The sequence below is a fragment of the Paroedura picta genome, chromosome 14, assembly GCF_049243985.1.
Source record: "Paroedura picta isolate Pp20150507F chromosome 14, Ppicta_v3.0, whole genome shotgun sequence".
Lineage (NCBI taxonomy): Eukaryota > Metazoa > Chordata > Lepidosauria > Squamata > Gekkonidae > Paroedura > Paroedura picta.
This window is the reverse complement of record NC_135382.1, coordinates 34,646,354-34,659,869: the sequence shown is the minus strand read 5'-3', so window position 1 is coordinate 34,659,869 and position 13,516 is coordinate 34,646,354. Positions and strand designations below refer to the sequence as shown.

At 46.1% G+C, this 13,516-nt stretch overlaps 1 protein-coding gene across 4 annotated transcripts in view; it reads left to right on the top strand.

Annotated features, from left to right (window-relative positions):
• ZNF423 (zinc finger protein 423) overlaps nt 1–13,516 on the top strand; it is a 244,856-nt gene that overhangs the window by 207,666 nt on the left and 23,674 nt on the right. For all 4 annotated transcript variants that reach the window (XM_077310961.1, XM_077310962.1, XM_077310963.1 and 1 more), the window contains 2 exons: nt 6,058–6,189; nt 7,625–7,740. In XM_077310961.1, the coding sequence (XP_077167076.1) occupies nt 6,058–6,189; nt 7,625–7,740 (248 nt within the window). The remainder of the gene's footprint in view (nt 1–6,057; nt 6,190–7,624; nt 7,741–13,516) is intronic.

Below are 13,516 nucleotides of genomic sequence, written 5' to 3'. Positions count from 1 at the left end.
CAACCCCCCGGAGGACTACACCCAGTTCCCCAGGTAATGCTGCAGCTTCCATGCTATCAATCCCTTGCCTATCAAAACCCAGACTCTTTAATTGTCAGGTTTCCCCTTCCGAGGGGTTCTTTTTGTCCCACCGGTCCCAACTAAAGGCCACCCGTATTCATTTGCGATTCCATAAGATGCTTCAGGGAGAGAAGGCATGGGGGGGGGGGGAAGGGACTTCCATCTGTCCTGAAGGAGATTGGGCAACAGTTCTCTTGGGGGAGGGGGGGGGAACGGGACGACTCATTGCAAAAAGTAGGGGAGGCACGATTTCCCTCCCAGATTTAAGCATGGTAAAGACGTGCTGGGCTGTTTTGAAAATGAAGCAAAGAATCTTGACGCTATGAAGGAAGGGGGAGCGGTGCATCTTAAATAACGCATGGAACTAATGGCATTCCAAGACGACAACAGCAATTAGATTAGTGGAGCTCATCCGTTCTTGTTTCCGCTGTCGTTTTGCTGGCAGTCTAGGATTTGGTTCCGTTACCGTCTCTGCAGTATTTAATGGCTAATCAATACTGTAATTGTGTTGTCTGTCTATAGTGTGAAATGAGTACTTTTCCTCCTTCGGCTTCGTTGCGTGGCTGAAGGCGTCCATCTGTGGAAGGGAAATTGGGGGGGTGCTTTGTGGCCCGTTGAGATTGGATGGGGTGGAGCTTGCTAAATTTTGGGCGGATGGCTGGATACCCAGGAACCAGTTCTCTCCGTGCTCTCTTGTAATCTTAGAAAGGCGTGCTTCACAAGCAGGATGTTTCCCGCTTGTTCGACCCCAGCTGATACTTTTCAATTTTAAAAAGATAATGGGACAAGAGACATTCTGGATGAAGAGCAAATTTGGTGACACCGAATCTGAATGTAGCCGTGTCCGTTGGGAGCATGGTTGACAAAGGGATTTATATGTGTCATACCTACAGGCAAAATAAAACCAGAGTCCAGTAGTATCTTTAAGACCAACAAAGATTTATTCAAGACGTGAGCTTTCGAGGGCAAGCACTCTTCCTCAGACCAATCTTTGTTGGTCTTCAAGGTGCTCCTGGATTCTGATTTTATTGGGCTACTTCAGACCAACATGGCTACCCATTTGAATCTATCCTGCAAGCAAAGTTCACCTGCTTTAATTACCCTAATTTGCTGCCGTGAAGCTGAATGGGCTGTTCTAGGAGGCGAGACGGCATGGAATTTACATGCCGATGTCAAAAGTGACTGTCAGGTTGTCTTAATATGGCTGGGAGCTCGTCTTCCTCCCCACCCCTTCCTTAAGGGACAGTTTGTTTTGTGAAATCAAACCAGAGGAGTCTGTTAAAGTAGCTGCCTTTTGTATTTCTTAATTATACAACTCCCTTATTTATCCTTGCTTTGATATCGTGTCAACCGGTGTCGTTGCACCATTCTTGAAGTCCTTTTTGTTTGGTGTTGTTTTTTTTGTTGGTTTTTTTGCATTGCCATTAATATAGTCGTAATTAGAATTGCAAGGGCTGACAGACCGCAGGCTTAATACGGCATTATTAATTATTTGGAGCCCTTTCCGGGAGGCAGCTATTGCTGGCATTCTTGCGGGCTGAGAGACTCATTGTGATATGTGTTAAATGCACATTTGCTGCGACTGAGATGGCTTTAATGTCAAGGCGCGTACAAAGCCAAGCACGGGGCGAGAGCGTTGAAGCGCTATTAAGCACGGTTCCATCGACGCCATGCAAATGCTGTTGAACTTAAGAACAAGAGGGGAGCCCCATGCCTCTCCGCCACGGTTCACCCAGGTCAGCCCAACTCCCTGAGCTTGGCTAACAACCAGTCAATTGTGTACCTCCCCCAAATGCATCTGGATGCTTGGCTTTTAGCTACAGGTGGGCACCACCCAGGTTTCACCTTCAGGATTCAGATAATCAGCTCTCATTCCTACCGGCTCTCCCCCAAGACCTGTATGGAAATAAGTAGATGCGTCTGCCAGGGATCAAATGGTTTTGGAGACAAAAGTAGGTACTGGGAACATTACAGAATACTATCATCTCCCCATGATGCTTTTACACAAAGCGCTCTGTTTCTCTTTTGGCTTGACATAGTTTTTCTGCCTGATAAAATCCCGCAGGCCTGCTTGTTTTAAACAAGGACCACGCTCATTCCCTTTCTTTCCGTCTCCAAACCCCGCCCCCAACCCCCTTTGGAGAAATGAAGTGTAAAATTAATGCTTGTTATTCCGAAGTTGGTAAGATGGACAGACAGAGAGACGGAAGATTCGATGCATTAAATCAATAGATCCACAAGAATACAGCAAGCTTAAGGAGAATATATAGTGAGAGGCTGGCACAATGAGGGATAACAATTTGCTTTTTATGTTAAAAATGAGTGAGGTTGCATATAATTCACCTGCCACATCAGTCTTTCACACAGATATCTACCATATTAGCAATTTTTTTTTGCCCTTCCTTTGGATGTCCCTCCTGCGGCAGAAATTTGATCAGAAATTATTGTCATATTACAGTAAAACCTTTAATCTTGCATTTGACTATGAAACGATCAGCCCCATTAAATTGTTCATTAGCACCAACATGTACATGTGGTCGAGATCCAAAGATCTGTATGCTTCTAGGCCTTAAGATTTACACGCAGTGTACATCCCAGCAGAATACCACTGAATAGGTTATCGGTCATTTCCTTCCATACTGTTGAGTATTTTTCTTGGATGTGGATAAGAATGTATGGAAGGGGATGCATTTATCCAGCTAAATCGAGGCACTTGCTCTTCTTATTTCTGTCTTCCCACCCACCCAACCCCCTTTCTTTTTTTAAATTTCTTGCCGGATGCAAATGCGGTTTCATTGACAGAAAAAATATATAATGGTCTCCTGTGGGGGTATAACAAAAAAACCCACCAGCGAGAAGAAGGCCTTATAATTCAGAAGTGGATTTGCAAATCAAAAGGTCTTACCTCCAGTGGGATGAATTTCCACATCTGCAGGAACCTATTATGTTTTACTGGGGGGGGGGGTTGTTTGAATTTTGTTTGTCATGGATTTAACTATTTGAAATGCCTTCCTAAACTAGGCCCAAACTGTATATAATCAGCGTTAACCAAAGACATGAAAAAAAAACAACAATATAATTTCTAGAACGTTTTGGGTTTTTTAGGTACAGCGCAACCTTCAGCTAATTGTTTTAATTTGTGGATTTTGCTTTGATCTTGCCTTTCTGTTCCTCTTAAATGTGATGGTTCTTTTACACCAAAAAGTAAGAACCTGCAGCTATGTGGAATCTTGGGCTTCTTATTTCGAGTCCGCATGCAAAAGAGAGAGATGCCATGATGGTGTAAGTTGAGGTCTTGGGCCTGCCATTTCATTTATGGTCTCAACATAGCCTCATTTTTTTTTTAAGAAAGTAGCTTCCAACCAGTAGGGTTGCCAGTTGCTTGGCAAAGGTGTGGCTTCCTCCCAACCCCATGTCTTTTCCCCACCACACTCAGAGTGGCAGCGGTGGGAGAATTTAAAAAATGGCTATCAACAGTGTGATGTCACTTCCGGGGGAAAACCCGAGTCCCTCTAGGAATCGCCAGAAACTCTACAGAGTTCCCGGCAATTCTTAGAGCGATGTGGTGTCATAAATCCAGAAGTAAACCGTGTTGCAACATTCAAATTCAGCCATATGATAATTCTTTGCTAAAACAGCCAACGTCTATGAACGAGTGCATCAAATATGCTCAAGATCCCTGGCCCCAGAGAAGCCAAATTGGCCTTAACCAGAGTTCAGCTACAGGGCCTGCAAGACAGAACTCTTCCACCAGTTGTACCAGTCGGTTGAGGCCTATAAATGCCACCAAAGAGCTGGCCTCCCTACACAAACAGCAAACATCTGCATGGCATTCAGTAGTTAACAACAGAGTACTCCCCCCCTCTGTCTCCTACCGCAGGGGTAGTCAACCTGTGGTCCTCCAGATGTTCATGGGCTACAATTCCCACAAGCCCCTGCCAGCGTTGCTGGCAGGGGCTCATGGGAATTGTAGTCCATGAACATCTGGAGGACCACAGGTTGACTACCCCTGTCCTACCGGAGAGAAGGCAGCAAGAGCTTCCTGGTTGCTTTAATGTACATTTGATTTTTTTAAAAAAAACATTTCATCTGTTTTAATGTTTTATCCTGTGGTACGTTTTGAGCAACCCTGAGCCCTCGAGGAATGGTGGCCTATAAATTTGTAAATAAATAACATCAAATAATAAGTTTGTGTGCCACATCTGGTAAGGTGCTTATTGCCTCTAGCTGTGGCTTTGTAAACATGCGACAAGAACATCCCACAAGCATTGGTCAAGCATGAGAAACGCCATGAGTGTTCAGCACATTTTGATTTGGGGCAAGCAGGCAACCCTGAAAGGCACAGAGACTGATTCCTAACTAGGCAACTAATGATGAATCACGTCTATATTTGTATACAAGGATATGACAGCTGGAAACTGCCTGTTGGATGAAACAAAACTGTCCTTGCTGATTAAACTGCATAGTTATTATTCCTAGGGGTGGAGTTATAGAGTCTCTGAACATCATAGGTTTAGGAAAATAACAGCATGCCAGGGGGAGTGGGGGATGTTGTCACAGTTTCAGATACCGGAAGGGGCAAAGGGGTTTGTGAAACCCAGGGGTTTCTTAACAGCCCTGGAAGGGTTTCCTGAATGGGTGGGAATTAATTAATTTTAATATATATTTTAAATTTGTTAAACATGTATTGGATGAAATGACCCTATATTTTCATATTGACTAACATACACCCTGTCCAAAAATGGCCAATGATGGGCCTGGAGGGGGTGGGAAGGGGAGGGGTTCATAGACAGGCCGTTTCCAGCAGTTTGTGAGTTGCGCCCAATGGGAAGGTGCCACTGGTTGTGACTTTCCACTGCTTCATTAATTGATTAAAATAATTGTACTCCATCTTTCCTCTTGACTCAAGCCGACACGAACCTGGGGTCAAGAATCAGCACGGGAGGAGCTCATGTTAAACTATATAGAAGCAAATGTGGAGTTAAATTCTGCTTGCGTGATGCAACCCTTATATTTTTATTTTTTATCAAAGTTCTTCTGCCTTGCCTTCCTCATGTGGCCCATGATGGCTTAGATTTCCTGATTAAATACATGCATAATATGATAAGACCACCTCTGTTGCTCAAACGCCTTTAAAAGCTCCAGCAGATAAATCCACCTTTGAAAGATGACATCTCTCTTGCAACTGAAAAGGACTGGGCTCTAAGATGCTAGGCAGGCGCATTTAAGCAAGGTGACCACAAGTAGGTGGCAACTAGAGGGTTATAAATGGCGCACGAGAGCACATGTTTCGAAATTTTATGCAACCAGTGACAGGTCAACAAGGGAAATGTTCCTTGTAAAAAAACCCCTGCGTATTGGGTTCCTGAAGGGTTCAGTATGTTTCCTGTGTGAAGGTATCAAAAAATTCCATGTTGCAACGAAAATTCCGAAAGTTTACAATTCGGGACGAAATTTGCCCCCTTTCGAGCTGGAGCAGTAGAACATTGGCTTGATCATGCCTTTTGACGTTTCATAGTACCATCATCTCTTTTGTGATATCGTTGTAATGCTAATTGAGTTGGAGATGGCATTTTTGGGTGTTTTCTAAAAATTTCACTTGAAATTAGCGTAAAGAGGGGGTTTCAATACCGTGTTACATTTTTCAGTGTCTGAACAGTCATTCTGTCTTTTCTCCAAGAAGGAAGCAAAGGGGAGGGGCGTGGGGTCACCACGGGCCCAGGGTACGGGCGTGTTTGTTACTGGCGGTTTGATCATGATGTCATTGTCCTCGCATCTGAAAACAGCAATGCCTCCAAAAACCTGACTTGCGGCTGTACACCTGAACGCATTGTGCAAGCGCATGCCGTCGTGCGGGAGGGGGGAAACCGTAGAATCTTGCAGCGCCTTTACGCCTGCGAAGCCGCGCAATCCGGCGCGGTGGTTTCTCGCCAACCGCTGCATTTCAGACGCTAATCTGCTGTGTCACTAACAAGTTGTATCATTTGAACCTTGCAGAGGAAGGCATCAATCACGAGTGCAAACTGTGTAACCAGATGTTTGACTCTCCGGCAAAGCTCCTGTGTCACCTGATTGAGCACAGCTTCGAGGGGATGGGAGGTACATTCAAATGCCCTGTTTGTTTTACAGGTAAGAGAGTCAGCCCGAGACAAGCCTCTGTGTGCATGGCTTGATCCAGAAATGACACACAAGGGAGTTTTAAAATACAGTATGCCTTTCCTTGGGAAGAAGGGGTGGGGAGGGGGGGGGAAATAACTCTACTTGAGAAAGCTTTAGAATATCATCTGTCAAAAAGCAGAGCTACCTGGAGGGAGGGCTTTCTTCCCTTCCGTCTACCTTGCGGAATTTTCTACCGTCAGCTCTTCTGGTATGAACACTTAATGAATAAATAATATATTGTATCGAAACCGTTCAGCGCCGCCCGGTTGTGGATTTGGAGACGAGAGACCTGGATTCCGACTCCTACTCAGCGTGGGAGTCGCATGGCGTGCCTAGCTCTCCAGTACCCTGCTTAACCCGCACAACAATATTGTGCGGTAGCTTAGGCCAATGACCGTCAGCCTTTCCAGACCCAGAACCCACTGAGCTGCAACGGTATGAGAGGAAGCCCTGTGATGTCACAGTCATGTGACAGGAAGAGGAGGCCAGAGTTACGACCTCATGGAATTCAGAACCGCGGCAGGTGAATCAAGAGAACCTGGGGCCTGAAACACAAGATGACCATAGGGAGGAGAAAGCCGAGAGTCAGAGCCGTGGAAGAATCCGCCCTCTGATCTCACCTGCTTCTTCTCCCAACCTGTATGCCGAGAAGAACAAGAGGCAGTGCTCTCTTACTTTCTAGAAGGTTCTCCTCAAGGCAGTTCTTAAAAAGGTCGCCATGTTGAGGCTTGCCACCTTCTGAGGGTCCTGACCCTTGAGCTGAAGACCGGTGGGGTAAGCAGAGGGTGGGCTTGCAACGAGGTCTCCCTTGATATCAGATTGGAATCCAGGTCTCTCCAACCCTGCTGTAACTAGCGTGCCATACTGGGCTGCAAACCTGGGTTTCAAATTGCGATGGCAAACTTAGGCTTGTTAGTGAGAGGCTTTTATCATGACCGAAATGGGAAGATTTTGCTCAAGTCTGTGGGAGGACCCGGGATTGGGCTTGGCCTGTCTCCCAGTCTCTTAATCTTGGTGAATATGTTGGCAGTGAGCCTTTGATGTAGCACCAGGCCAAAGGTGAATGGGGGAGAGCCCATGGCTGGGGGTGGGGTGGGGGGAAGACATGTTTTTTGTCTAGAATATCCTTGATTCTGTTCCCTGGCGTTTGCATTTTGAAGGCTATGTCACGTCCTAAGCTGAGTTGTGCCCCTCTAAATCCATTGAAGGCAGTGGGCATAGAAGGGCGTGACTCCCTGCAGGACTGCACTGTGCACCTAGAAAAAGAGGATGGCTGCTAGCTCGAGTCAACAGAGCTGTTCAGGGTGGGCTTGGTATTCCAGCTTGGCATCAGGCGATTGTGTGTCCTTGTGCGCTTTCACGAGTTGTCCTCTCCGTCTACTGACAGTGTTTTTGTTCTTTCCAGTTTTTGTACAGGCGAATAAATTGCAGCAGCACATCTTCGCTGTCCACGGGCAAGAGGATAAAATTTACGACTGTTCCCAGTGTCCGCAGAAGTTCTTCTTTCAGACGGAACTTCAGGTACCTTTAAGCAAGACTAGCCGGGATCGAACACCAATGCGCCTTCTTCCGGTTGTGTAGTGTGTGAGAACGCCTTCCTGTTTCTTTCCTGTAACATCAGAAAATTCGCCTCTGTCTGTCTCTCTTCTTTCTCTCTCTCTCTCTCTCTCTCTGGGTGCATTCTCAAAAACGGGTCCTTGGAGCCCAGGCATTATAAATAAATAAGACCTGACAACTCTAATCATGCACTCTGAGGATTCCTCCTGACAGTAGCATTGCGATGCACCGCCAGGTCCACGCCAAGCACAATGTAAATAATTTCTTCTCATTGGTTAATAATTCAAGCAAAGATTAGCATACAAAAAAATCCAAGTAACATTTTAACATTCTCTTTTGCATTCCAGTCCCCTGCTCCTTCATACGGGGTGTTGGCTGATGAAGACAATTGACACACACACCCCTCCCCAACCTCTCTTGAATGTCAAAAATACTTTAAAAATTTTTTTGGTTTCAATGTAATTGGTCTTTGCTTGATTTCTGCGGGGTCACGTTTGGGGAGGTAATTCTGAACATGTTTGGGGCCAGGGCGCAGGCAAGGCGGTTCCTGTCCCATGGATGGCAGGTGGTTTGGAGGCAGGACACAGCCTAGAAAGGGAAGAGGATTTTCAAGGTGGGTTGGTAGGTTCACAGGAAAGGGTGCTAAGAGCCAGGGGGCTTTCTAAGTCCTAGAACCCAGATTCTAGAACTCTTTCCCCAGAGAGATTCTTGTGTGCCCTTCCGTTGCCATCTTAAACCAGTAGGTGGAGGTGTTTTTGTATTGTTTAGCATTCCCTCAGTGATCCCTCCTTTCCGTCCTGTGCTGTAGTTGTCCTTGCTGTGCCTTTGTATGGATGTATTTATTTATTTTGGCATTTGTGTGCCACCCTTCATGGAGAGCTCAGGGCAGCTCACGACAGTAAAACACACAACAATACAACGTACAAACAGTAAAGCAATGACATTGGCATGTAAAATTCTAAAATCCAATATAATTCCAGTTAAAAATTTAACAATTCCAGAAGGGCTGCCTCCTTCTGTCTAATGAAAGAGGGGCACATAAAGTGGGTTCTTGGTAATCAGTAGGTGGATATTGGGTGACGGAATTGCCAAGGTTCTGCAGGGCCTGTAAAATGGCACTCTTCCACCAGGCTGATAGGTGAGGCTGGGGTGATTTAGATCATAATTACACTGGGCATTCTCCCGTTCTCTCCTCCCCTAGCTCACCCTCCCCCCCCCCTGCTTGCCCACTGCCATCAATCTGGCTGGGAAAGAGTGGGGGGAATCACCAGCAAGACAATGGCAACTGAACAAAACAGCGGAAGGCGGAACATTTTTAGTATGATAAGTTTTACTAACTTATATTGTATCTTTGTATTTACTGAATGTTCATTTTACATGTCGTGAACCACTCTGAGCCTGCTAGCAGGAAAGGTGTGGTCAATAAATTGAGTACATAATATAATAATTCAGGTAGGGAGACCAGGATTTCTGCTGCTTTCCAAGGCCTCATTCATTTTAATTCTGGTTTTAATGGATTTCGTGATGTGGTCTTTTGGGTTGGTTTTGGTGGTTCTAAAAACGTGATTCCGTTGTGTATGTTTTTTATTTGTTAGCCGCTTCGGTGGCCCTCATGAGGGCGGAAAGGCGGGATACAAAACATGGTTTCAGAAACAAAGGCATGAAACCAGATGCTTTTAGGGAAGGAAGGCCTGTTTGGTGGAGTAGGCAAAAAGACTTTGCTCTCTTTCATATTCTTGGTGTCTCCTAAGCCTGGTGTCTCTATGGTAAAAACCATAGAGACACAGGGAAATTTCCAGAGTGCCACTGCAGAGGGGCGTTTTTCCTCCAGTACCTCAATTTCTTGGGGTTGGGCGACTGCGGCTGAAGTGGAGGCCGGCCTGCTGGGGCTGGAAAAATGTCAAGCCGGATGAAGGCTCTTGCCTTGGGCTATTAAGAGTGCACTCCATTTTAAAGCGAAAGCATTTCAGGCTTAGTTTTGCTGCTGGATTCCATCGCTCCAGTACCGCTGCCTCCCCAAGGCATGTTTTACATTCTGCCGCTTCTTCCGCCTGTCCCCTGCCAGATGTTGCTTTCAGCCAAATCTGTGTGCTCCTCTCCGGCCAGCAGCAAGCCTGGGCCTCACCCAGACTTCCTGGCCCAAACCCCCTTAACCTCTGGCAGCCCTGTCATCCACATAGGCAGGTGAAAACCTGCGTTTGAGATTCCTCAGTGGGGGTGGCAGCGACAGCTGCAGTCCGTGCTCCCCCGAGGCTCTTAGATACCTAAGGCCAGCCTCCGGCACAAGGACTCTGGAACTCCCACTTGGATGCTGGCACCCTCCTGTTCCTGCAATCTGTGGCTGAACAGATGCGTTTTTGACTCTTAATAGAAGGAGATTTCCAGGGAGCAGGCTTGATGTTATCCATTGTAGGCAAAAATTATGCTTAAACCTCCAGTCCCGACCTTCAGCGTTGCAGCGTGGAAAGACCTCTTTTAGGTAGTCGAATCCTCTCGAAATTTCATTATCGCGGGTGTGGATTTTGCATCCAGCCTTTGACTTTTTTTTTTAAAAGTGCGTGTGTGAAATCAACTCTAGAAATTCTCATTTCTTGCCCTTCCTCCTCAATATGTCTTATATGCAATTAGCATGCCTCCCAAAATGCTGTTGCCAGCCCCGTGGCAAATATAATCTTTTTATGGGACGGCGCGTTCCGCCTCATTTAAATCTATTAGCTGTATCAACCACAACGGACTTAAAACTTGGGAGGGTTGTGCTTTGTGTGTCTGTGTGGCGTCTCCCTTTTAAAAAATCATCTTCCTCAAATTCCCAAGCCCCTGCCTCGTGTGTGTCGTGCTGTCACACTGCAGAAGGGAGGGTTGATCTTTTCACTTTGTTGATTTTATATTCCCTCTCCCGGGGGGATTGTCTTCCTTCGCCTTGTTCTGGCAACCTCATTTGCATAAGTGTACAAAAGTTTTAACTATACCTTGTTAATATTTTAATAAAGTCAGCAGATTTCCCCCCCCCCCTTCTTTCGGTACCCGCATGTTCCTGTCAGTCGGTTTTGCAGAAGACAACAACGGAGCTGGAAAAAGCAAGCTTTTATGTGTGTTTGTGTGTCTGTCTCTTTATTCCCCCCCCCCACACACACACACCCTCTGTTTGGTTCTTGCTAATATGGTCTCTGTAGAAAATGTCAGGAGCGCTAACACAAACCGATTGGGTGCTTTGGACCGCTGTGCTAGCCTTTTAAAATCACCTGATCGGTTGCCAAAAAGTATATAAATGTAATAAATAAATCAAGCAACCCATGAATAGTGGTCTCCATCTTGCTTTGCAGTTCTGCTTCATGGCGCATCTGGTTGGCTGCTTTGGGAAGCAAAGTACTGAACAACTCGAGTCCTTGGCTTGAGCCGATGTAGGCCGGCCTTGTACGAGCCTAGCTCAAGTGTTGTCCTCTAGAGATTTTGCACTGAACTAATATTTATACCCCACTTTTCACTACCCAAAGGAGCCCCAAAGCGTCCTACAAGCACCATAGCCTGTGAGGTAGGTGGGGCTGAGAGAGCTCTGAGAGAACTTTGAGAACAATCCTAAGGGAACTGGGGACTGGCCCAAGGTCACCCAGCTGGCTGCATGTGGGGGAGGGAGGAATCAAACCTGGTTTCCCAGAATAGAGCCTGCCACTCTTAACTACGACACCACACCGGCTCTCATAATCTTAATGGCTGCAGGGTATAAAAGCAGCCGAATCCTGCGCCCTTGACTGGCAGAATTGCAGTAGTCAGGGTCGCTTCACCCAGATGTACGTGCACATAGTCTGGCAAAGGTATAGGGGCAACGTGTATATCCATGTATACTCTAATGCAGCCTTTCTCAACTTTTTTACCAGGGAGAAACCCCTTAAATATACTTCAGGCTTTGAGAAACCCCAGAAGTGATGCAATCCTGCAGAATATGGTTGGGAAATATAGATGTGGACACACCCACCCAAGACCCCTCCCTTTCCACCCCCTCCAAACCCATCACTGGCCATTTTGGGAGGGGGTGGGTGGGTCGACCATACATGGTCCCATCACCCGATAAATGCTTAACAAATTTAATAAATATATTCAAAATAATTAATTCCCACCCATTCAGGAAACCACACCAGGGCCATCAAGAAACCCCCGGGTTTCATGGAACGCTATCTAAGATAGCCTGCTGTAATGTGTGAAGACGTTGCCAATCTCCCTTTTGCCCCAAGTATATTATTATTGTTATTAGTAATTACATGTATGGCAGCTGTTATAGCAGGGGAGGAATGCCCTGGCAGAGCCATTTCATTTTGCATTTGAAGCAAGATTATAAAACTGTTTACCCCCAGTACTTTCATAATAATTACTTTTGTAAAAAGATAAATTCATAAACAATCAGAGTAATAATAGCACCGCTTCAGCTGATGAAAAAAGCCCATTCCATTATCAAGCAGAATTTGAGACATCCTCCAGCCACTTGACAAGCGGCAGATCTAGTTAGGCTTAAAACACCTGGAAAACGTGATGAAAGTCTTCCGCTCGTCAAATATTTGGCACACTTCACAGAAGCAAATTTTCCCATAGTCGGTAATACTTTGATGTCACAAATTCTTCTATGTCACATTCTGGAATTTATTTAATGACATAGGAAAAGTGTCTACTTAGCGGCACCGTTAAACTTAAATTGAATTTATCCTTCTTCATACAATAGGGAGGAGAAAAGGGAGTCTTTTGCATAAGGAGAGGATTTCCACTTACCTCTCTTACAAATTGATCTGTAGCTGTGGAGTACCTTGCAGACATCTCCCTGACAGCCACCTGATTTACTTATTCATTGAACTTGGAAATTCAATAGCAGAAGAACCCGGTTGATTATACTGCCAGAGTATTTCCACAACGCACAGAAGCTGCGTTGGATCCGCCAACTGCAGGCGTCATGCTGTGAACAGATTATCAGCTGGGAAGGCTAGAAGGCAGAGCCGTTTGCTGCGTTGAGAAACTGTTCACCAAGAGAACTGTACATTTCTGTCGGCCTGAGCAAGCCTCAAACAGAACTGGGTGGTTGGAGCAGCCAGTTCTCCAGAAGAAGCAGGGGGAAAAAAGGCTTTTCTAAAGAGAGCCAGTTTGGTGTAGTGGTTAGGCGAGCCGGGTTCGATTCCCTGCTCCCCCACATGCAGTCAGCTGGGTGACCTTGGGCTTGCCACAGCTCTGATAAAACTGTTCTAACTGAGCTCACCCACCTTACAGAGAGATATTATGGGGAGATGAAAGAGAAGGCGATTATAAGCCAATTTGAGACTCCAGGTAGAGAAAAGCGGCATATAAGAACCAACTCTTCTTCTTCTTCTTCAGTGATATCAGGGCTCTCTCAGCCTCACCTCCCTCACAGGGTGCCAGTTGGAGGGAAAGAGGAAAAGAAGGCATTTGGAAGCCGTTTTGAGACTCCTTAAGGTAGAGAAAAGTGGCATATAAGAACCAACTCTTCTTCTTCAGTGATATCAGGCCTCTGTTAGCCTCACCCACTGGGGTTGGGTGCTTTGGTGCCCGAAGCGGCCGGTCTCTCCCGGCGCAGCTTTAAGCACTACACTACACTGACCCTTGCAGTGGGTTTTCAATTCACAGCTTTGTTTTCTTTTCTTTGCAACGTTCTGCCCGTTCGTTGGCTGCACAGTGAACGAATTGGAGCTAAACGGCCAGCAGCAATCTTGCCCTCCCCTCCCTTTTGTTGGCTTCTTACACG